At 38.4% G+C, this 23,961-nt stretch overlaps 1 protein-coding gene across 3 annotated transcripts in view; it reads right to left on the bottom strand.

The window, feature by feature from the left end:
* The window catches only part of AKT3 (AKT serine/threonine kinase 3), a 308,798-nt gene that overhangs the window by 141,025 nt on the left and 143,812 nt on the right, over positions 1-23,961 (bottom strand). For 2 of the 3 annotated variants that reach the window (XM_043568301.1, XM_043568303.1), the window contains exon 4: positions 5,875-5,986. In XM_043568301.1, coding sequence (XP_043424236.1) covers positions 5,875-5,986 — 112 coding nt within the window. Of the gene's footprint in view, positions 1-5,874; positions 5,987-13,735; positions 13,854-23,961 lie in introns of those variants that run through there. The other variant, XM_043568302.1, reaches the window with a different exon arrangement.

Here is a 23,961-nt window from a genome sequence, read left to right as displayed (position 1 = left end):
TATTTTTAATTCTGAAACTCTCTGCCTTTAACTACTGTGTTTAACCCATTGATATTTAATGCAATTATTTATATAATTACACGCAGTCTACCATTTTACTTTTTTTTACACTTCTCCTTTCTTTTTCCCCTGTATGTTTTTGTTTCATTAAATTTTTTCACAATTCTATTTCAATTTTCCCGTTGGCTTTTCATCCATTTTTTAAATATTATTTTTATATATAGCATTAACTTTACACGGTCAACCTACATAATATACTCTGGATTAATTTTTTATGATGCTATTTCTCCCTCATATTAGCATTGTAGTCATCAGATGCCTGCTTTCCTTTTGGCAATTATTCTTGAAATTATAACATTCATCCTCAACTTAGCAAAATCTAATATAACATGTCCACACTACTAAGTCTTCTTAGAAAATGCAGTGACATCATAAGACATTAACCCCATTTTCCCCTCAACCTCAATTTGTATGTTTTTACTTCAGATTTTTTATTCTTTATACAATTAAACCACAAAATATTATTATTCATAAGATCAATATTCATTTGGTTTTATCAATTTATTTACCATTTTGTTTTTCATTCCTTTCTGTATCTCTTCTCCCATCCAGGATTATTTTTATTGTGTGTGAAGAATACCCTATTAGTATTTCCTTTTCTGCAAGTCTGCTGGTGAGAAATTCTATCAATTCTTGACTGAACTTACTAAAATATTTAATTGAAACATTTCCATCTTACTTTCATTCTTGGAACATATTTTTGCTCATTACCACTTATTTTCATTTAGCACTTTGAGAATATCATTCCATTATCTCCAATTATCATTCTATCCCATATATTCCAGGTCAAGTATTTCTACTTCTATCACCTTTTAGTCTAACTGATGCTCCTTTGAAGGCAAATTATCCTTTTTCTCTATCTGCTTTGAGGATTTTCTCATTGTCTTTGTTTTTAAAAGTCTAATGGGACTAAGTGGGTTTTCTCTGTATTTGTTCCTGCATGGGCTTTATAGAACTTCTTCAATATGTGGTTTGGTATCTTTAGCCATTTTAGAAAATTTTCAGCAACTATCTCTTCAAATACTTTGTGCCCCATTCTTACTCTTTTTCGAGACTCTAATTACGTAAACGTTAATACCTTCTCACTGCATTCCTTTCGCCTTACATTCCACTCTGACTTATTTTTATTCTCTATCCTTATCACTTCATGTTTCATTCTGGATATTCTGTTATAACCTAGGTATGAATTCCTAATTTTCCCTAACGTTAGGCCTAATCCACTGCTGAAACCATCTACCAGCACAAAGACTTTTAAATATCTTATTTTTCAATTTTAGAATTCCCATTTTATTCTTTTTTATAACTTCTAGCTCTCTGAATTTCCCAGCCTTAACTTTTATTTCCTTGAAAATACTAATACAGAGTTCTTTTAATTTCTGTCTGATAACTCCATTATCTAGAGTGCTTATGAATCTGATTCAGTTGTCTGTTTTGTCTCTGTGGTTTCTGAATCTTTGAATCCTTGTTTATTTTTTTAATGCATATCGAACAACGTACATTAAAATTGTAAATAGTTTAAGATTAGTTATATTTGCTTTTAAAATTTTTTTTTTCAACGTTTATTTATTTTTGGGACAGAGAGAGACAGAGCATGAACGGGGGAGGGGCAGAGAGAGAGGGAGACACAGAATCGGAAACAGGCTCCAGGCTCCGAGCCATCAGCCCAGAGCCCGACGCGGGGCTCGAACTCACGGACCGCGAGATCGTGACCTGGCTGAAGTTGGACGCTTAACCGACTGCGCCACCCAGGCGCCCCATAGTTATATTTGCTTTTAACAGGCTCCTAGGAGACTAGCAAAAGTGGATCATGTTAACCAAATTTAAGACCTGAAATAATTTAAAGCTAGATTTCAGTCTTTAAAAGATAAGTTTAAATCCAGTTTATCCTTTCTTCTTAGTGCCAACCTAAAAGGTATTGATGTACCATGACCCCTCTTTGGTAGGCCCTGGATTCCAGAATGTGACTCCTAGATCTGACAGCTACTCCACATGTTAACAAATCAGACAGTTCTAGAATTGGCAGGGACCCCTAGTAAAACAGTGGGCTCATCTCTCTAGGTTTCACTCTTCCATAAAGTTTTGATCCCATAATTCTTCACAGCCAAATTGGCTCTTTTATGCCTTTTTTTTGTTTGTTTGTTTTAAACCATTTTGTCCACCTTTTCTAGGAGTTCTTAGGTGGACTATTGACCTAAATTACCTTATTCACCATAACTAAAATATATACGTATGCTCTGCAAAACAGTATTAGGTCCAAATATCACACTAATGAAAGAAAGCACACAATCTTCTTATTACTAAGTAATGCCAGGAAATGTACTTAATTTGGGAAACAGAATGCAGACCCCAATGAAGCAAGTGCACTTATCTTTTTAATTTAATTTAAAAGAATATACTACTTATATGAAAACTAATTTTCACAAGCTGACTATTTACTTAAAAATAAACATTTAATTAAAACATCTAGGGGCGCCTGGGTGGCGCAGTCGGTTAAGCGTCCAACTTCAGCCAGGTCACGATCTTGTGGTCCGTGAGTTCGAGCCCCGCGTCGGGCTCTGGGCTGATGGCTCAGAGCCTGGAGCCTGTTTCCGATTCTGTGTCTCCCTCTCTCTCTGCCCCTCCCCCGTTCATGCTCTGTCTCTCTCTGTCCCAAAATAAATAAAAAAACGTTGAAAAAAAAATTAAAAAAAAAAAAAAACATCTAATACATGTATGTGACTAAAGCCATGGTGTAATATTAACCTAGGGTCATGGGGAAACCTTGGCATTGTGAAGAAGTATAACAAAGCATTATAGGTAAAATGATAACAAGTATGCACTAAGAACAGTGGTATTCTAAGGCAAACAATGTTAAGTTTTGAGTGGGGACAGAGGAGAGGAGTGATTTGTAAGCAGAGATGTACAAGATGAGCTGGTACAGAAAGAAACAAGCAAGGGAAGGTATTTCTGACACAGGGGCAAAAGAGCCAGGAAGAGCCATAGGCAATGTGAGAGTCCACTATGGAATCAGTAGTTGGGAAACTGTAAGTATAGCTCACCACAGCTGAAACACGTGCGTACATAAACATGTGGGCATGAGTGCAATAGGGCCATCATGGTGATAAAGAAAGTGATTAGCTCTAAGAAAGGAAAATAGCCTGGGTCTGTAAAGTGGATGTTCCAGTATGACAAAATAAACTATATACGAAAAATCGTATTTAACAGTAAGTAATTTGAAATGCATTCATTAAAACCAGAGAAAAAAATAAATGTATCTGCTATCATGAAGACTATTAAATACTGTTGAAAAACAAAATAACAGGGGCACCTGGGTGGCTCAGTTAGTTAAGCGTCCGACTTCGGCTCAGGTCATGACCTCACAGTTCATGAGTTCAAGCCTCGCATTAGGCTCTGTGCTGACAGCTCGGAGCCTGGAGCCTGCTTCAAATTCTGTGTCTCCCTCTCTCTCTACCCCTCCCCCACTCATGCTCAGTCTCTTTCGGTCTCTCAGAAATGAATAAACATTAAAAAAAATTTTTAATAAAATAAATAGAATAAAAACAAAAAAATAATTGTCCTATCAGAAAGGAAGAGACAAAATTACTATTTATCTGCAGATGCTATGCTTACAAAAACTAAGAACATTTTGGGAAAAAAAAAATAATGGAATAATCATGGAAGTCTTGCTTTACTATATGTTTCCTTTTCCATGAAATTGTTTTTCTTAATTTTCTTACTTCTACTTATGGCCTTTTCTTTCCATTAGAAGTTAAAAATTTTATAGGGCTTCTCTAATTAAAACCATGTGGTCTTAGTGCTGGAATGACAGAAATCAAAGGCCGGGGGGGGGGGGGGGGGGGGAGAGAAAAACCTAAATATACAAATATTTATGTACATGTGCCATCCATAATGAGTGAGGACAGAATGGATTATTCAATGAAAAGAAATGGACAAAAGAACAGAGCTGAGACAGTGGTCTCATCCTTTGGAAAAAAAATAGATTCCAAACTTCCATCATTCAATAAAACAAATAGACTTTTTTTTTTTTTACATAGATTAGAGATACATATTTCATTTACAGCAAGGATGGATTTTAGACTGGCAGACAGAACACAGAAAATATATAGCTTTCCTAGTTCTCACTACATCTTTCTAAGTCTTCATTAACATTAAAGTCGTATAAAATCTCCAGACACCAGATTCTAGATGAATATAGAAAAACACACTCCAATGGTAAATCTAAATATGCTGTTTTTCATTTTTACTAAAACTGCCTTCTAGTCATAAATGCAAATAAAAACTGATTGTTCAGAAAAGTAGTGTGATATAATTGCAGGAACTATTTTGAAGTCTTAAGATATGGCATAAATCCAGTTTTGCAAAAACATAAATGGCAAAATTAATCATGCTTCAATGGGATGTTATAAATCCACTAAGAATCATATTTTCAAAGAATGTACAGTGACATGGGAAAAGTTCCATTCATTCAGCCAGTCAACAAATACTACGTCGGATCCTGGACTGTGTTATAAAGATAGAATATTGAGCAAGGAAGATACAATCCTTGCTAGTCAAGAATCTCATAGTCCAGTGAGAAAAGCAAACAGAGATTACAGTGGTGATACACCAGACATAAAAGCTGTAGGGAGATACATAGTATATAGAAGGGGGGCCTGGCTCATCTACAAGACTCAGAGGTTTTGTAGAAAATGTGATTATTTTAAGCTCAGATCTGGCAGATAAATAGGTATTAGCCCAGCCATGGTTATGAGCGGAAGCATAAGCAAACTGAGGACTTAGCATCTAGAAATGCCCAAGGAAGACAGGGTAGACAGGGGAAAAAAGACATCCCAAATTGTATGTATACTCAAGACCTAAATACATCTGCACAGAGTAAGACTGGAAGTGTAGGAAAGAATTATCTATCCTTAACTGGGATCATAAAATTACAAGTGATTTCTAGTCTGCTTTCATTTTTCTTTCTTTTCTAAAGTAATCACATATTATCATTCACTGTTCATTGATCAAAAGGGTATTATTAAAATAATACTTTACTGTTTACTAGGTCTTGGGGGAGGTGTTTTTTGGTTTTTGTTTTAAATCTTAGACAAGTCTCTTAAGACCTAATTTAGTCATTTGGAAAATAGGGCTAACAACATTTAACTTCACAAAGTTGCTGATTTGGATCAACTATGATAATATCCGTGCAGGGAAATGATTCTGTGGTTGTGGTTGTTGGACCTAAGTCAGAACCAGAGCACAAGATAAGAGATTATGAAGACAGATTTGGGGGTGGGGGTGGGGTGCAGCGGTTGTAGAAATGCATAGATCAGGAGGATGAAAATATGGCCCTGATGAAGTCGTCACTCTCCTCTTTAGCATGAGGACGGTCCATGCCAATCTATGCTGGTAGCTTTTTCTCGCGGAGCTTAGCCCCAATCTCATAATCCTTCTCAATGTCATAGTCCAGGCCGCCACCAGCAAAACGTCACACTGCTTGAAACCTTTTGCTGTTACTAGCCTCAGAATTCCAAATATGAACACAATTCTACCATTATTTAAGGGTAGTTTAGTTATAAAAATGTCTTAATTTATATTTTAATTGGTGAATGTCCTGTGCTTTGCTAAGAAGCGTATCTCACAGCAGTTCTAGAGGCTTTGATTTAGGGTGTTGCAAGCCTCTGTTATTCATTATTTATACCAGAAACAGAATTATTAAGGGACTATTGGATTTTACAAATATGTTCACATATATTTACAAATGGTGAAGTCAGATACACATATATCTTTTTACCAACTGTTGCTTTTTCACAAAATAGGAAAAACATTTCTTACCTTTCCTCTGGAGTATCTACATGAAATGTTCTCTCTATAACAGTGGTCCACTGGAGACATCTGATAATAAATGTGTTTGGCTTTGGTCGTTCTGTTTTCATTAACTGGCATTCTAGAAATGACATAAAATGTCTCTTTGAATATACTTACATTTAAACCAGGAAGTAAAGATTTGAGAACTACAGAGTTCTACTCTATGCAACCTCTCAGCTTTCCAGGGCCCTCCATTCAGGGTTGTTCACAATCTGACCTCAGTATTTCCATTCCATCATCCACTCTGGCCACATGCTCTATTAACCAGCCAAACTGGACTACTTACTTTCCCCAAACACATCTTGCTCTGTCCTGTATCTGTACCTTTTGTTCCAGCAGTTCTTATTATCTGGGGCGCTGGTCACTGATTTCACCCCTCCCCATATTGCAATCACTTACAGTTGAAAGGTCCAAATCCAATCCCACTCTTTGCAGGAAGCCTTTTATATCAACCTGGTCCTAAACCAAACATTCACCTCTCCATATTCTCATTACTTATTATCATATCCCTCATTTTTCACTCAGTACAGACTATCTTGTATTATTATTTATCATTTAAAAAGGTATCCTTATCCCCCTAGATTATAAGCTTTTCTACAGTATACACCACTTAAAAATCTTAGTAAGCACAGCCCACAGAGCCAGTTCATCAAAAGTGATAAATTAAGTCAGGGAATATCTCAGAAGACTTCAAAGAAGAGGAGGAGCATTTTGTAGTGGCTGAAAGTGTGGATTCTAACACCAGTATTCTTGGATTCAATTTCTTTTCCTACCATTAACTATGTAACCTGGGACAAGTTAATTAACCTTTCTGGTCTGCAAGTATCAAAGGGGAAACAAGTAACTACATCACAAAACTGGTGTGAGGATTAATAATAAATCAGTAGGATGCTGAGACTAGCATGTAACACATAATAAGTTGTCAATACATGTCAGTTATCATTATCAGGTGTATATACTGAGCAGGACTTTAAGGATACACAGTAGTGGCCAACAAGACAGAGTAGGGTAGGGTTGTTTTACTGACACTGCTCTTTTGAAAGAAACAATTTCCCTGCGGCTGACAAAGTCAACTGTGTTTTCTCAGTGTTTATCTGTTCTGCGGTCCCTCCATCAGTAGCAACTATCGACCTCCGTCTCTGTCTTTATAGGACTCAAGTCATTGAGCACATTGGACCAGTTCCTTGTTGACTCTTTGACCTACAAAGATCATTCACTGAAGGGTCTCCACTTAGTTTTCTTCTCGTGTCTAATAAGATTTCACAGTTTCAGCCATCATCTCTTGGTTTACCGATCTAAAACTCCACACTTCTTTCCATCTTGGATCTGTATTTCGTGATACCCATGATTAACTATACAGTGGGTCGATCTACCTGGCTGAATTACTGGTATGACACCTAACACCTACTATCTTTTCCCCTGATTCTGTTCCTCCTCCTGGCTTTCCTAACTTTTCCACCATCCAGACTCAAATCATGGGGTGCTCCTCTTTGATACTGGTAGTATTTGCCAGGACATGACTTTTCCAGCAATGCAGTCCTACCTCAGACTCTCACTGCCAAATGCCTACACCTCCCAGGTGCCATAAAACCAGCTCTTCCTACTCAGAAATGTGGAAGGGCTAGATCCATTACTGAAGGCTAGAAACTGTATTCTAAAAGACATCAGAACTTGGCAACTGTCACGATGAGCACAGGGTGAATCACTGCTTTGTACACCTGAAACTGGTATTTCACGAACCGGAATTTAAATAAAAACTTAATTCCGATTCTGTGTCTCCCTCTCTCTCTGCCCCTCCCCCGTTCATGCTCTGTCTCTCTCTGTCCCAAAAATAAATAAAAATGTTGAAAAAAAAATTAAAAAAAAAAAAAAAACTTAAAAAAAAAAAGACATCTGAACTCATCCAAAAGTGAGCTGATTGCTCCTACCTTTGCCCCTCCCCCCTCCGCCACCCTCCGCTCTAGCTCTCTCCATCTCAGATGACGGCACCTCCATCCCCTTAAGTGCTCAGGTCAAAAGCCCTGGCACCACCCATAACTCCTCCTCTCTTCTCGTATCTCATCCTGGAAAGCCTGTTGGCTCTGCTTTCCAAATGTATCTAGGATCATTTCTCTCCTCTCCCACTGTCTGGGAACAACCCATCATTATCTCTCACGTGAACACGCCCAGAACTCAAGAGTAGCTCTCTCTGTCCCTCACTGTAGTCTGTTCTCAACATGAGCGGCCAGAGATCTTAACATGATCGCCTGCAAGAATACATTCTGCAATGCTTCTGATTCACTAAGAATAGAAGACAAAGGCCTTGAAATGATCAACAAGGGTCCTACATGATCTGGACCTCCCACCCACCCAGCTTAAGTTTCTGACCTCCCAACCTAGTCAGTATTCCCTTCCAGGCCACCCCGGCTTTGGTGCACTTCCTCAGATAGGCGCTACACCCTCTCTCCTAGCCTTGTGTCTAGATGTGCTCTCTCCCTGGCATGCTGTCCCCTCATACAGCCCACGGCCAACCAAGTCTCAGATCAGATCTCACCTACACGCGACCATGCTGCTGAAATTCTGTGATCTGCACCCTTGACCCAGGCCTCCCCAACCCCTCTTACCTGCTCTACTTTTTTATTTCACATACGTTATCACCCTCAAACATATGAAATGGCTTAGTATCTTTTTTTGCTTATTGTCTATCTCCCCAACAAGAATGTAAGCTGCACTGATAAGATTCTTAGCACCTAAACTGTGCCCATCTGTGCCTAAACACTATTTTTCCCCAAAGCAGACACTTACCAAATATTGTCCAAGTTGGATGAATTCTGATAGTAGTATCTAACAAGAAGGTAGTTTTGATGATATAAGAGGAGTAAATTTCTGGAGCAACTTCCTTATACAGATAAGAAGAGACGATTTGCTAGACAAGCAGAGGGCTGGCTCTAGTCAGGAGTATAGACCATTTAGTGAGAGAACAAGACACTAAGCCCCAAAGCAATCAAGGGTATACATGCAAGTAGGAGCTAGTAGAAAGGATTTTCATATTACTTCTATTTTTCTTCCCCAGTGAATTGGGATATAAAGCCATCTTTAAGAATCAGGTTGAGGGGTGCCTGGGTGGCTCAGTCGGTTAAGCATCCAACTTCGGCTCAGGTCATGATTCCGCAGTCCATGAGTTCAAGCCCTGCATCAGGCTCTGTGCTGACAGCTCAGAGCCAGGAGCCTGTTTCAGATTCTGTGTCTCCCTCTCTCTCTCTGCCCCTCCCCTGCTCACGCTCTGTCTCTCTGTCTCTGAGAAATGAATAAACCTTAAAAAAAAATTTTTTTTTAAGAATCAGGTTGGAAGAGAGTCGCCTGGGTGGCTCAGTCAGTTAAGCATCCGACTTCAGCTCAGGTCATGATCTCACAGCTCATGGGTTCCGGCCCCACGTTGGGTTCTGTGCTGACAGCTCGGAGCCTGGAGCCTGCTTTGGATTCTGTGTCTCCCTCTATCTCTGCTCCTCCCCCGCTCAAGCTCTCTCTCTCTCTTGCTCAAAAATAAATAAACATTTAAAAAATGTATAAAAAGAGATTCAGGTTGGAAGAGGATGTGTTGGGGCTCTGAGAAGAGAGAAGGTACATAAGAGCCCTCTAGGAGAATAGAAGAGCAAACAGACTAGGGAACTGTAACACGACAGCGGGGCAGCATCAGGGGCCCGTTGGAATTTCACAATCAAGAATTCACATGGTTGCGTGTTTCCCCCAGTTGTATTTATTCAGCTACATGGGTGTGGCTGGGGCATACAGAGGACTGGATTTCAGCAAAGCTGTAATTTAACCAAGTAGGTTTGGCAAAGCAAGAAGCAAAAGAGAGGAGTCACGGCACCCTGATTTAGGTAATCAACTGTTGAATTCAAAATGGGTAAGGAGAAAAGCGAGAACCTGGTGGTGTGCAAAATAACGAAAAGGTGGTAGAATCGACAGATCGTAAAATCTGTTCCACAGTTAAATGCTGTACAGCGATGTCACATACTTTTTGAAATATGAATGTTAAAAGCACCAAATACAGAATGTCAATTTATATTTTGTTTAAATCTGAAAGTTCTGAAATACTGTACTACAAATACTATAAATACTATGTACTATACATTTATACCTATAAAGCACAGACCCAACCTGATTCTCTGTGAAGACCACTGTTCTTCCCATTTCCTACTTCACAAAACTCCTATTAAGTTTCGAGTCAGTTTTTATACAGTTCAAGTGACGCCCTAGTAGACAAATTACTTAGAAGTTAGGAATTATGTGCAAACCTTCCCCATAACACCTAGGACGCAACAGCACATAAGGGGACACAGGACATACCTCATGACTGAACAACTGACTGAGTGACTTTTAAAGTAATGAATAGAGGACAGACACAAGATGGGCAGGCCTGACAGAAATACTCAAGGGTGAACTCTATGGACTGTATGAAGCAGAAATAGGAAGAACAGATAAGGGAAGTAAGAATGCCCAATCCAAGTTCACCTACACTTTAGTTTACTTAAGGTCACTCCTGTGGTGATGTTAAGATGACTAAGACAGCAGACTTTAAAATCAGAGTGTCAGAGGTGTCTGGGTGGCTCAGGTGGTTAAGCGTCTGACTTCAGCTCAGGTCATGATCTCACAGTTTATGGGTTTGAACCCTGCGTCAGGCTCTGTGCTGACAGCTCAGAGCCTAGAGTCTGCTTCTGCTGTGTCTGTCTGTCTGTCTGTCTGTCTCTCTCTCTCTCTCAAAAATAAATAAAAACTTAAAAAAAAATTTAAATCAGAGTGTCAGACTCAAATCTAGCCTCTCTCACACCAGCAGTGCTGTGATCCCCTGCAAAGCACACCTCCAAGCCCCCAGGTTCAGGAATTAAAGAAAGACTTTAAAGGAAGCATATTTTCAACACTATACCTAAGTGAAGTTTAAGGGATGTACTTTTAAAAACTTCTCAATGCTATAATTTAACAACCTACTTAAAATATTACATATGGGATTCTAAGTGATTATCAATTAACATAACTTACAAAAGTGATAAACAAGTGATTAATTACCATTCTCTAGCAGACCACTGGAAAGGAACTTCTTAGAAACGAATAAACTATTTGTATTTACATACAGGATGGTTTTGGAAAAATACTAAAATAATAACATAATGACCTAAATAGTTATGCACAACTTGGCTATTTGGACTAAACATGCTAAATATTCATGGCCTCAACGACCTATACCAATTCTGGGCCAGCCACTATGTAAGACTCTGGGCATAGTATAGTAACAATAATGAGTAAGAAACTCTCTACAACCTATAGCACACACCAAACTCTGTTATTAATCATTCAACATCCAATTACAACACATGTAATTGTAAAGTAGTACTTCACTAATGGCTTAAAGGTTTCAATCAGGACCTTCTGAAGCCTAGCTGAACAAAAATGTTATTATGAACACGTAGTTTTTACTACTTTCTGTTTTTACAGAAACAAACCTATATTTTATATGTTTCAATATGAAATACTCTACAAATGAATCCTATTTCAAAATGATACAGTAAAAGAGATTGAGCCAGTAAAAGAGAGAAGCAGTTACCAAAAGCTGGCTCAAGATATTCAGTGGTACTCGGGTCAGTACAAGGGAAGAGGGCACTCTATCTCCGTATCGGGTTTACTGCTGCACAAAGATGTAGTCAAAGAGCTGAATCTGAATACAAAACCGTTGACACTGTCAATTACCATGTTTAAACAAACAAGTGAGCCTTCGGTTCTTTTATGTTAACCAAAATATGGAATCATGAACACATCCTACAGCTCCCTGTAAAATGAAGAGAAATACAGGAGTTTTCAGAATATGGTTCATGTCTGAAAACTCTCATTCTTAAAGGAGACTCTTATTCTTAAAGGGAATGGTGGTTGATAAGTAGATTAGCTAATACTTCTTCAGAAGAATATTTTCCTTTTAATTACGGAAAAGTTCCCAAATCAAGGTAGGCCACGTGAAAATTCTAAAATCAAAAGCAGAAGCTTTGAATAGCGATTCTAAAAAGCTATTAACCAAATTAACCAAAGCTATGATTTCTGGAGCTATTTAACACACTAGAAAAAAACAAGTGTTCTCATATAAAATTCCAGGCAGCTAACTTTTATTATATCATAACCCATCATACATTTCAGCAAAGCATTTGTTACACTGGTACTTAAATTAGGTATCCTAGTTAAATTCACCTGAGCAAGTTAAACTGTAAGCTAAATTTCAAGTGTTCTACTTATGTTTACATGTTCTGAACCACAGACACCCAAGTATATTTGAAGCTGTAATCACTTTGTAAACCTGGAAGCCAATTAGAGGGATTGTAACACACCAAATCAAAAAAATACATACCAAAAAGAATCTTTTTTATATCATCTGTTCAGAATTTATTAAAAGATTAGGTTTTATTTCAACCTCTAGAACACTTTAAATACTATTTTTTTAAATAAGTTCTACTAATAGGCAACATGAAAAACAAAGGCATAATAATAGATTCTATTTATAATGAAACGGCACAATGAAATAATGCTGTCAGCTATAATGACCATAAAGAGGGTGTATTTTTGAGTCCTCAAATATAATACTATTATGTATATTCTTTTTTTAATTTTTTATGTTTATTTATTTTTGAGAGAGACACACAGAGCACAAGCAGGGGAAGAGAGAGAGGGAGAGAGAATCTGAACCAGGTTCCAGGCCCCGAGTTGTCAGTACAGAGCCCAACGTGGGGCTCGAACTTGTGACCCATGAGATCGTGACCTGAGCCGAAGTTGGACGCTCAACTAATTGAACCACCCAGGCACCCCTAATTTTAAATGTACAATTCTATGGTGTTACATACATATACAATGTTGTGTAGTCAAGCTGGTTTTTAACTCACTGATTTATTTATTTTCATTGTATAAATTATCTATGCTTACTGTAGAACAATTCATAAACAGATATAGGTAAAATGAAAAGAAAATTAACCAGCATCCTACCACACAAGTATAACCACTGTTAAGGTTTTAATGTACATTCCTTCAGAATTTTTCTAAGCATTTTTAAAAAATAAAAATGAGACCACAACATGTAAGACATATTATGTAGGTGTTCTGCTCATTTAATATGTTGCAAATTTTTCATTTCAGTAAATGAAGGGTCTATACCATCCTAATTTCTTAAAGCTTATTTATTTATTTTGAGAGAGACCACGCAAGTGTGAACAAGGGAGGGGCAGAGAAAGGAGAGAGAATCCCAAGCAGGTCCTGCGTTGTCAGTACAGAGCCTGATATGGGACTTGATCTCACGAACCATGAGATCATGATGGTAGCCTTAATCAAGAGTCAGAGCTTAACCGACTGGGCCACCCAGGCACCCCTACATCATCCTATTTAACAATGGCACAGAACCCCATCATACTCAGTTATCACAGTGGGCAGCTTATTATGATAATATGCCACAAAACAAACAGAAGTGGATTATTTAGATGTAAACAGGATAACATCTAACCATTTTAACATAGCCTGTTCTTTGGTACAGTGTTCAAATCTGAAAAATAATCATAAGTACCAGTTTTGGATCAACTAAATAAGAAAAACTAATTTCTATTTGAGATATGATGAAACTAGGATCTAATAATAAAATTGTAAAAGAATCTAACGAGAATGTATATTGGATTCCAAGTTCTCTAAGAGCAAGGCCCATACTATTTCATTACCTAGTACTGTGCCTAAACACAGCAGGTCTCATGTGAATACATGTAATGAGAGAACAGATGACAAATTTTGTCATGTGACAAAAGTTAATGACACTTTGAGAAGCAATTACCAGAGAATATTCCAGAAGAAGGGACTCTCCACAGGTCGCACAGCCTCGTCTCTCTGCTCAGTGAATGCAGAACCAAAGTGGGGGTCATACAGAACCCAGAACTCTTCTAGACCAGCAGAGCCTTAATGTATTCTGTTAAACAAGCCAGCTGTTAAAGCTATTTTAGGTGACAACTGGAAAAAACCCGAATATGAATTTCTTCTTAGATATTATTAAAGAGCTCTAAGTTAATAAAATTTCTAAATTAATAAAATCCACCTAATAAAGGTAGACGGTGATACTGTAACTATGTGGGAAAATTCCTTATTGTTTACATAGAATTCAGGGATAAATGTCATAATACCTGAGTTTACATGAAATATTTTAACAAAATGATAATGTAAGTCTGATAAAACAGTAACTGTTAAGTCTAGGTAACAGGTAGAGGAGAATTTATTAAGCTATTCTATTTTATCTGTACATCTGAAATTTCCTATCATCAAAAGTTGAAAACGGAAACCCCCTCCAAAATAGTATTAGATTCTTTCCTCAAAGTATAGTATCCAAAACAAAAAAAACAAAACAAAAACCCCCAAAGGCTTAAATGGCTGACTATGGAAAAGGAAATTATTTTTAAAATATAAAATATACATGAGACTATCTAAAATAAAGGCTCTTCTGGTTAATTAGACTCACCTAATACAATTTAAACTTCAGAATATTTCATTGGGCATTTAAGTTTATAGGAATCACTGCTGGAATAATCGGTTTATTTCGTACCAACTCTTAATTCACAACGTAAATGCCTCGTGCTTCTATTCGTGCCAACGGGACGGTATTTCTAGTGCGACACGCTCACCACCACATCGCCATGCGCACCAAGGGGCGTAAGCCATAAATACGCACCCAGACCAAGACGCGTGCGCACTGCGTGCTGATCGCCCTGCCCTCCCAGCCCATTACTCAAAACCACGAGCTACGGAACTGGCCTTCGTCGGTCGCCTTTCCCTAACCATCAGTAACGCTGCGGTTACCGTCTCTCCTAAAGTCCCTCGTATCTCTTCCCTGTTCCTGTCCCATTTTTCTGCTGTATCTGATGTTCTTGGCCCCCATCCTGCAAGTCCCCTCCCCCCGCACCCCCAGGACACTGACTTTCCCGGTTTTGCTTCCATCCCTCTGATGGCTCCGGGGTCTTCTTTCTCAGGGTCTCTTCCTCCGAACGGAGCTGCTCCCTTAGGCTCCGTCCTTTGTGTTCAACTGTGCTTTTGTGATCATTTTGTCCTTAGTAAGTTCATTCACTAAATGAGTATTTATCGTGTGCCCACGGTGTGCCAGGCACCAAGCTAGGCCCTGGGGGTGGAGCGGCCAACAAAACAAAGTCCCTATTTTGGCATAAAGCTTCTGCTCCACTGAGTGGAGGCGTGGTCAAGCTATAACCAAGTAAAACCATGAATTTATTAACCTAGTATTGCTTGTAAGTATTATGAAGAGAAATGAGGCAGGGCAACGAGTTAAAATGGCAGGAAGGCAGTACTACTTTAGAACGAAAGGGTAGGAAAATCCTCTCACGGAAAGGAGGCTCCGGTGCAGCCGTCTGTGGGAGGAGGCTTCCGGTCGAAGGCACAGGAAGTGCACAGACCCACAGCGGGAAGGGGCCCACAGATGTGTCAGAAACAGCAAGGAGTCCAGGGTGGCTGGAGTTCAGGAAATGGTAGGAAATGAGGTCAGGGGGATCTTCAGTGACCTGGGGAGGGCTGCAGATATAATCCTGGGGGAGCTCTCTGGCGGCTTTGCCTCAAATGTCACCTGATGTCCGAAGACTCTCAAACCTGAACCTTCCATATGGCAAAGCTGGCATCGCTTTTCTGAGGCCCTATTATCATCCCATTCTCAACGTACCTAAAAGCGTTTCGTATTTTCTTTTATCGTCTGCACTGAAAATTACCACATCGACACAGTGTTTCTATTCAACTTATTTCTGTATCATTTTCCTAATCACGCAATAAACACACTCATCTTTGACTCTTCTGACCCATAGCTAAGCAACATTCATCTTAACAATTCTTTCAGAAACGTCTGTTTTCACTGCTCAACCAGACACTCATTACCAAAATCGGGATCCCTGAACTGGCCTCCCAGATGGTCTCCCTTCCCCCACCCTTCTCCCTGTCCAAGGTGTCCCACCTATGACTGACTACATGCCTGAGCAGTCTTCCTCAAACTCTTATCCTACAGATGATTCTCCTTCTCAAAAACATACAAGTCTCTGCAGGACAAAGCTCAACCCCATTGGTCACTCATAAGCAAGCCCAAATCCTTTTCAAATTTTATCCCTTACTATAAAAACAATAAGGGGCACCTGGGTAGCTCAGTTGGTTAAGCGTCAGACTTCCACTCAGGTCATGACCTCAGAGCTCCTGAGTTCGAGCCCTGCGACGGGCTCTGTGCTGACAGCTCAGAGCCTGGAGCCTGCTTCGGATTCTGTGTCTCCCTCTGTCTCTATTCCTTGCCTGCTCACACTCTGTCTCTCTCTCTCTCAGAATTACGTAAACATTAAAAAAATAAATAAAAACAAAAGGAATACCCCACCCAAAAAAAACTACTAGAATTCAGAACTGAATTCAGTAAAGTCACAGGATACAAAATTAATACACAGAAATCTGTTGCATTTCTACACACTAACAATGAAGCAGCAGAAAGAGAAATTAAGAAAAAAAATCACACTTATAATTGCATCAAAAAGAATAAAATATCTAGGAATAAACTTAACTAACCAAGGAGGCTAGAGACCTGTACTCTGAAAACTATAAAACATTGGTGAAAGAAATTGAACACAGCACAAATAAACGAAAAAATATTCCATGCTCATGGATTGAAAGAACGAATGTTGGGGTGTCTGGGTGGTTCAGTCAGTTAAGCGTCCGACTTCAGCTCAGGTCATGATCTCACAGTTCGTGGGTTTGAGCCCCGCGTCGGGCTTTGTGCTGACACCTCAGAGCCTGGAGCCAGTTTCAGATTCTGTGTCTCCCTCTCTCTCTCTCTCTCTGCCTTTCTCCTGCTCACACTCTGTCTCTCTCTGTCTCAAAAATAAATAAACATTTTTAAAAATTAAAGAAAAAAGAAACAAATGTCATTAAAGTGTCCATACTACCCAAAGCAATCTATAGATTCAATGCAATCCCTATCAAAATATCAACAGCCATTTTCACAGAACTAGAAAAGAATAATCCTAAAATTTGTATGAAAATCAAAGGATCCAAATATCCAAAGCAATCTTGAAAAAGAAAAACTGGAGGTATCAAAACTCCAGATTTCAAGATATAATACAAAGCTATAGTAATCAAAACAGTATGGTACTGGCACAAAAACAGACACATGGATCAGTGGAATAGGACAGACAGCCCAGAAACAAACCCACACTTATTTCATCATTTTATCTATAACAAAGGATGCTACAATATACAATGGGGAAAAGGCAGTCTCTTCAACAACATTGTTGGGAAAACTGGACAGCAATATGCAGAAGAACAAAACTCCACCATACACACAAACTCAAAATGGATTAAAGACCTAAATGTGGGACCTGAAGCCATTAAACTCCTAGAAGAAAACAAAAAGGAATTTCTCTGACATCAACCATAGAAACATTTTCTTCTACATTCTCAGATATGTCTTCTGAGGCCAGGGAGACAAAAGCAAAATTAAACTACTGGGACTACAACAAAATTAAAAGCTTCTGCACAGCAAAGAAAACCAACACAACAAAAAGGCAACCTTCTGAATGGGAGAAGATATTTGCATATGACATATCCAATAAAGGGTTAATATCCAAACTATGTAAAGAACTTACACAACTCAACACCAAAAAACAAATAAACAAACAACAACAACAAAAACAAGTAATCTGATTACAAACCAAGCAGAAGGGCTGAATAAACAAAGCCAAAATACACATGAAAAGATGTTCAACGTCACTCATCGTTCAGGGAATGCAAACCAAGACCACAATGAGACATCACCTTCTACCTGTCTGAAAGACTAGAATCAAAAAGACAAATAACAAATGTTGCTGGGCTTGCACAAAAAGTGAACCTTTATACAACACTGTTAGTAGGAAGAGAAATTGGTGGCAACCATTATGAAAAACTCTATGATGGTTCCTAAGAGTAAAAACTGAACTACCATATGATCTGGAAATCTCCCTCCTGTTCATTGCAGCATTATTTACAGCAGCCAACGTATGGAAACAACCTAATTTCCCTATGATGGACAAATGGATGATGAAAATGTGGTATTAAAAAAAATACCCTGCAATTTCATGGATAACAATGGATCACATTTGAGGGTATTATGCGAAGTGAGATAAACCAGAGAAAGACAAACACTGTATGGTATCGCTTGTGGAGTGTGAAAAATTTAAAAGCTGATTGAAAACGACAAGGAGTACTTTCTCCTGATATATATGTGTATCTTCATTGTCCCTTAAACATTCTCCGGTTCTTTTTTTCAGGTGTACAACACAGTGATTCAACAAGTGTATGTTATGCTGTGCTCACCACAAGTATAGCTGCCGTCTGTCACCTGACAATGCCGTTTCAATACCATTGATTATATTCCCTACGCTGTACCTTTTATTCCTGTGACTTATTCATTCTACCACTGGAAGCCTGCACCTCCCACTCCCCCTCATCCACTCTGTTCATTCCCCACCCCCCTCCCCTCCAGCAACCATAAGTTTGTTCTCTGTATTCATGGGTCTCTTTCTGCTTTGTTTTTTAAAAAGCTCCCAGATTCTTCTTAATTTCAGGATTTAATTCACACTGCTTCTGTCATGTGAAACACTTTCCTTCCCTTCTACCTAGATTCCAGTCGCTGAAAAGCTCTGATTCCAGCTCTTACTCTCTACTCTGGAAGATCTTCTGCACTTAACATTTACATTGCACATGCTGGGACTGATCACATACTGTTAGTTACAGACTGCTTCAAGTGTATCTCCTTAACTATACTGTAAGCTTCAGGGTACCTGGTACTTCTAATAGTTCTGTTTCATTCGTCACAGCCTGAATTCAAACAAACAAAAAGAGCTTCAAAAACATTTCTGAATACAGGGTGCCTGGGTGGCTCAGTTAGTTAAGCATCCAACTCTTGGTTTCAGCTCAGGTCTTGATCTCACAGTTTGTCAGTTCGAGCCCCACGTCCGGCTCTGTGCTGACAGGGGTCTCTCTCCCTCTATCTCTGCTCCTCCCCTGCTCTCTCTCTCTCTCAAAATAAATAAATAAGCATTTTTTTAAAATAGAAAATATTTCTGATGAAACAGAGTTTATCACAACTAGTTCTCTTTTTCTTATAAGATAATCTCAATATTTTAAAGTTCACATGCCTTGAGAAGCACAATTTCCTTTATGATCCCCACCAATCTTACTTATTTCTTCAAAATCCATTTGTCCAGTTTACTCTATGTATACATATAAATAAATCTCAGTGATGACATCAATTTGAAAAAACTATTTAAAGCCTAATCAAATTCTTGATTGCACAGCCATGGCTCTAACAATTAAAAGCTAGTATCCTTTCCCTAGTAGAAAGCAGTAGATTTATAGAATAGTTAAAGGGATTTTTTTCCTTGGAGAACAATCAAAAGGTAGGCCTATCCATTCAGAGTAAAGCAGAGAACTATCAAAAAAAAAAAATGAATTTTGGAAGATTATAAACCAACAAACCTATTAATTTCATTTAAACCATATGTAAAGATAACCAAAGAGTCATTATTATAATCTGACCGATCTGGAAAACACTAACTTCTTATAACTTTAAGGAAAGACAGAGATGTCTCGGTTTCCATTCAGAATTCTGACTCCAAATAAGCTATCCTGACTTTAAAAGGTTTCAGTCATAACCATAAAGAGGCCTCTGGGTCTTTACTATAGCACAAAAACAGTATGTTTCAAAATTGGGTATAAGTGGTGCATTGCAAGATAAATGAAGAGTGTACATTGGAATAATCAGTTCATTTGTCTCCAGCAGAATAAAAAATCTCATCATCTATCTTTTCCCAATTGAGTAGGGAAACTTTGCTTTCCACTATATCTTTCTCCAAAATTTATTCTTTTTAAATAATTAAGTACTAAGCCATTATTTTGGCCTATTATCAGCTGCTTTCCTGTAACATTAAGATTTTATGTGCATTATTTCCCTTTAATCTTCCCAGTAAAGTTTTAGAGGGTTTTCATTATTTCCATTTCACAAATAAGAAAATGGAAGCTGTCTGGTTTTTCAGTCACCAATTCAAAATCACCAAGTCATTAAGGTTGTAAAGCTGAATCTCTAATCCATGTTTTCTAGCTCTGAATTCTTGGCTCTTCTTGGTATGTCATGAACTGTTTTAGGAATGTTAGCTACTTACAAGAGAGGAAGTGAAGTTTTCTTTCTTTATAACAAACTTTGTATATTACACTTACCAGTTTTCTGCAATTAATCGACAGAAATAGTGACCTACAGAGAGTACTGAAATGGTTTTCCCCCAAAGTAAACTGACCAAACTTCTTGTCTAGTATTTATGCACCAAAAATAATTGCTATCTATTGTGAGAATACAAAACTTAGAAACACCAATAAACTTTTATCACATGATCATAAGATAGGGAAAGTTCTAGGTGACAGATGAACTGTCAAGGAATAATACTGTTTCAGAAGTTCTTTACAGAAATTAAATTTGAAAAATGTCTTTCTGTCAATATTAAATTACTGGTTCAAGGCGGAGAGCACATTTGGAATATGTATTGGCCAAAAAGTTAAAAACCGTACAGGAAATAACATGTAACATGTAACATGTGCCTGGATTCTGATATTGGAATTTGTTTAGGCTTGTCAATGTAAGCCAGCCCTGAAGATTTCTTATAATAGTCTAAGAATCAAGAGCCATTGATAGGAAAACAATAAAAATGTAACTTCCTATAGGCACAGAAATTCCAAATATTTGGTGAATTATGTCAAGAATATAGTTTAATGAAATGTCCTCTTTCCCCAGGGCCATTGTGAAGCTCAAAGGAACAATGTGTATGAAATACTGCTATAAAGAGAGTATTGCATGTTTATTTTTAATCACTTTATAAGAATATCCTATAGAGACAGAAACTTTAAACTTCACCAGTGTGCTTTTGGAAGCAGTAACTGTTGCTGGTTGGATGATTCAATTATCATAAACTATTCTGGCGTGTTTCAAAAGCGGTGCCATTTTAAAACATAAAAAATGTCTAAAAATGCAACCATAGTAATAGATTCTGAGAGCATGGGTTGGGGGGTGAGGGAGAAAGACAATGACAAATTGGTCCAAAAGGACACTGAGACTTCATAGTTGGAAGACGATTGTGCTGACAATTAGTAACAGGAAGCAGAGCACAAAACAAATGAATGAAAAAAGCTGAACCAGCAATGAAAGACCTTATTATAGGGCAGCAACATTATTGTAATAAAGGGGCAATGTACTCTCCTCCATGAAACTTTCACACAGCCACCCTAGTCTCTTTTCTCTCTCCCTGCATTTCATTTTTCATTAGCATCTGCTTGATTATGTATTATTTCCAATCCAAAAGAATGCCTGCATAGTGTTCCTAAATTCCAAGGCTTAAAGGTCCTTCCCTGCACCCTGGCCTTGGGCCTCAGTTAACTTCACTCAAATAAATAAATAAATGCTTTTAAATTAGTATAAAGATATGGGGGGAAAAGACAGGGAGTGATTTAGACTATAATGGCAGAGAGATCAACAAAACACGTGTCCTTCAAGTCCAATCTGTTAAAAATGCAACGATCGTGAGTCATATGAAATATCCAGATGATTATGCCTCTCAAAATCAGTCTCTCCTATGACCTCTCGGACATAATTAGAAAAGCAAAGCTGAAATGGTCACATACCAGTGAATCCTCTGCATTAAGCTTCAGTTTCCACAAAGAGAAGCAGCCCAGAGCTCTGAAACAAATCTCACGCTAGTTGAGAATCACCAGCTCGGATCCCTGATACCGACATATAAACTAGTCTAGAGGCATGGAAAGCCCACACTTTCTGAACTACCCACACGAGAAAACCTCTCACCTCAAGACTCCGGGGCAGCAGGAGAGGTTTCAGTTAAGCAATGGTGCACAAAAAATCACTGCCCTTGAAACCTGCAAGTTGGGGGTTTAAAAGTTCACATGATCACTGGCAAACTCCATGAGCCTCATTCCCTGGCTATCACGAAGCAATAGTATATATCCTGGAAAACTGTTAGTGGGATTAACATACCCATAAAGGTCCTCAACAAGTGGTTGTTGTTGTTGTTATTATTATTATTATTATTACTACTACTACTACTACTACTACTACTTCTCAGCAGACTGAATGTCTCGAGAAATTACCATGTTGCTGACTGGCAAACCACTGAATATCACAAGAAAGAATCGTATGGATCCTTCATTGTAACCTCCCTGACACCACATGTGACAAAACTCTGGAATCCCTGGGTGGTGGCGGGACCAGTCGATATTACCAGTCGTGTTGATAGGAATCTATCAAATAACCGGCCACCTAGCTATCACCTGCATGCTTGTCCCCCTGCTACAGAATAAGTAAGAACTGCTGTGACATAAAATACATCTCTCAAGAACAATGAGAATCTGCTATTAACCCACTGCGTATAATAGCTGGCATACGGTGAAGTTTCTGTGGGTGCTGACTAAACATTACTTGAAGAGAGCTGTCGTCTGAGCCCTGTGTATGATTCAACACACTCCAACCAGATATCAGACGGACCTCTGCCTTCTATCTGCTTAGAGGCTCTGGGAAAGTTTCTTAATCTCTCTAGATCTTGGTTTCAGTGTCTAGTTTGCTTGGATTTTTAGGTACTTTTATTTCATGTCATTCCTGTCGTGACATAATGTGATCACATAAATAAAGCACGTCGTACATAGTAGGCTCTTAAAAAATGTCAATTCTCTTTCCTTGCTTCCTCAAGTCCCTCTTAATATCCTATGACAGGCAAATACGATGGGCATATAACCCCTTTTAGTCGACAATTAAAAAAATGAATTGCACATAAACATCTACGTTCTAGAAAACAAAAAATTAAGTTAAAAAATAAGTATTAAACAAATAAATCAGGTAGGTATCCACATTTAATTTAACCAAAAATGATCTATAAATGTAACGAGCTCATAAATGAGTATAGTCAGAAGAGTGTGTGGAAAGAATGATTCTGACCCTTCAGAGATGGAAGGGCATCATGGAGGACAATGCTGGGATCGGTGACAAGATAAAAAAACAACAGTGCACACAGGCTGGCTCATGTTGGGCAGCATTACACATTCAGCAAATTTTTACCTGGAAGACTGAGCTGGATTGACCTGTTAATAATTAACTTAGTGCAAAAGAGTACACAAGTGTGTGGCTGAACCCACACAGCTGCTTCTCATGCCCAGGCTGCAGGGGGAGAGCCTCCCACCCAGTGCCCCTCGCCCACTCCTTTCCACACCACCTTACCTCTCCTTTAGCTAAGAAGTCAGGGTCTTGTTTTTAATAAACAGATAAAGAGATAATGTACCTTTTCCAAGTGAAAAGCTATCATTTGAAACCTTTTTAGCTGAAGAAAAAACACTGCCTTTAAGATGGGATTTTAAAATGGAGTACTACTTTGCATCAGTAAAATTATTTTATACTCTTCAAGGAGAGACGAGGAACAGCGATGTTACTGCAAGAACCGCACGTACAACACCAGGTCAGCTAAGGGGGGCGAGTGCCTAACTGTGACCCTGAGAAAACAAGTGTCTGGTATGAGCATGGCATTCTGCTACAGATTTCAAGTGCCATATTTATTCCCATCATTTATCCTTCTTCCTCCTTTGATATTTTTCACTCTATACAGGGATAAAAAAATAACATACCATCTGGAGCTTTCATTCATATCTGAGGATTTCATACTCATTTAAATCAACAATAAGAGATTCAGCCGAAGTTTCTCAGAAATAACATTTCAAATTAATGCTATTCCCGTTACCTGGAATGTACTTCATCTTTTGAAATCTTACTCTTTCTCCAAACGAGCACAATTTCCAAGAAGCTCGTCTTGATGATCCAGTCCTTAACGACCCTCCCTTTCCTAAACTCTTACTCAATGTGTTAATTGTAAAACTTACTTCAGAACTGAATGAAACATCTCAAAATACCAATTCCAAGGATTTGTGGCAGATTTTTGCTACTAGATGATAAACTCTCCAAAG

Source organism: Prionailurus bengalensis, chromosome E4, assembly GCF_016509475.1.
Source record: "Prionailurus bengalensis isolate Pbe53 chromosome E4, Fcat_Pben_1.1_paternal_pri, whole genome shotgun sequence".
Classification (NCBI taxonomy): domain Eukaryota; kingdom Metazoa; phylum Chordata; class Mammalia; order Carnivora; family Felidae; genus Prionailurus; species Prionailurus bengalensis.
This window is presented reverse-complemented; position numbering and strand designations above follow the sequence as displayed.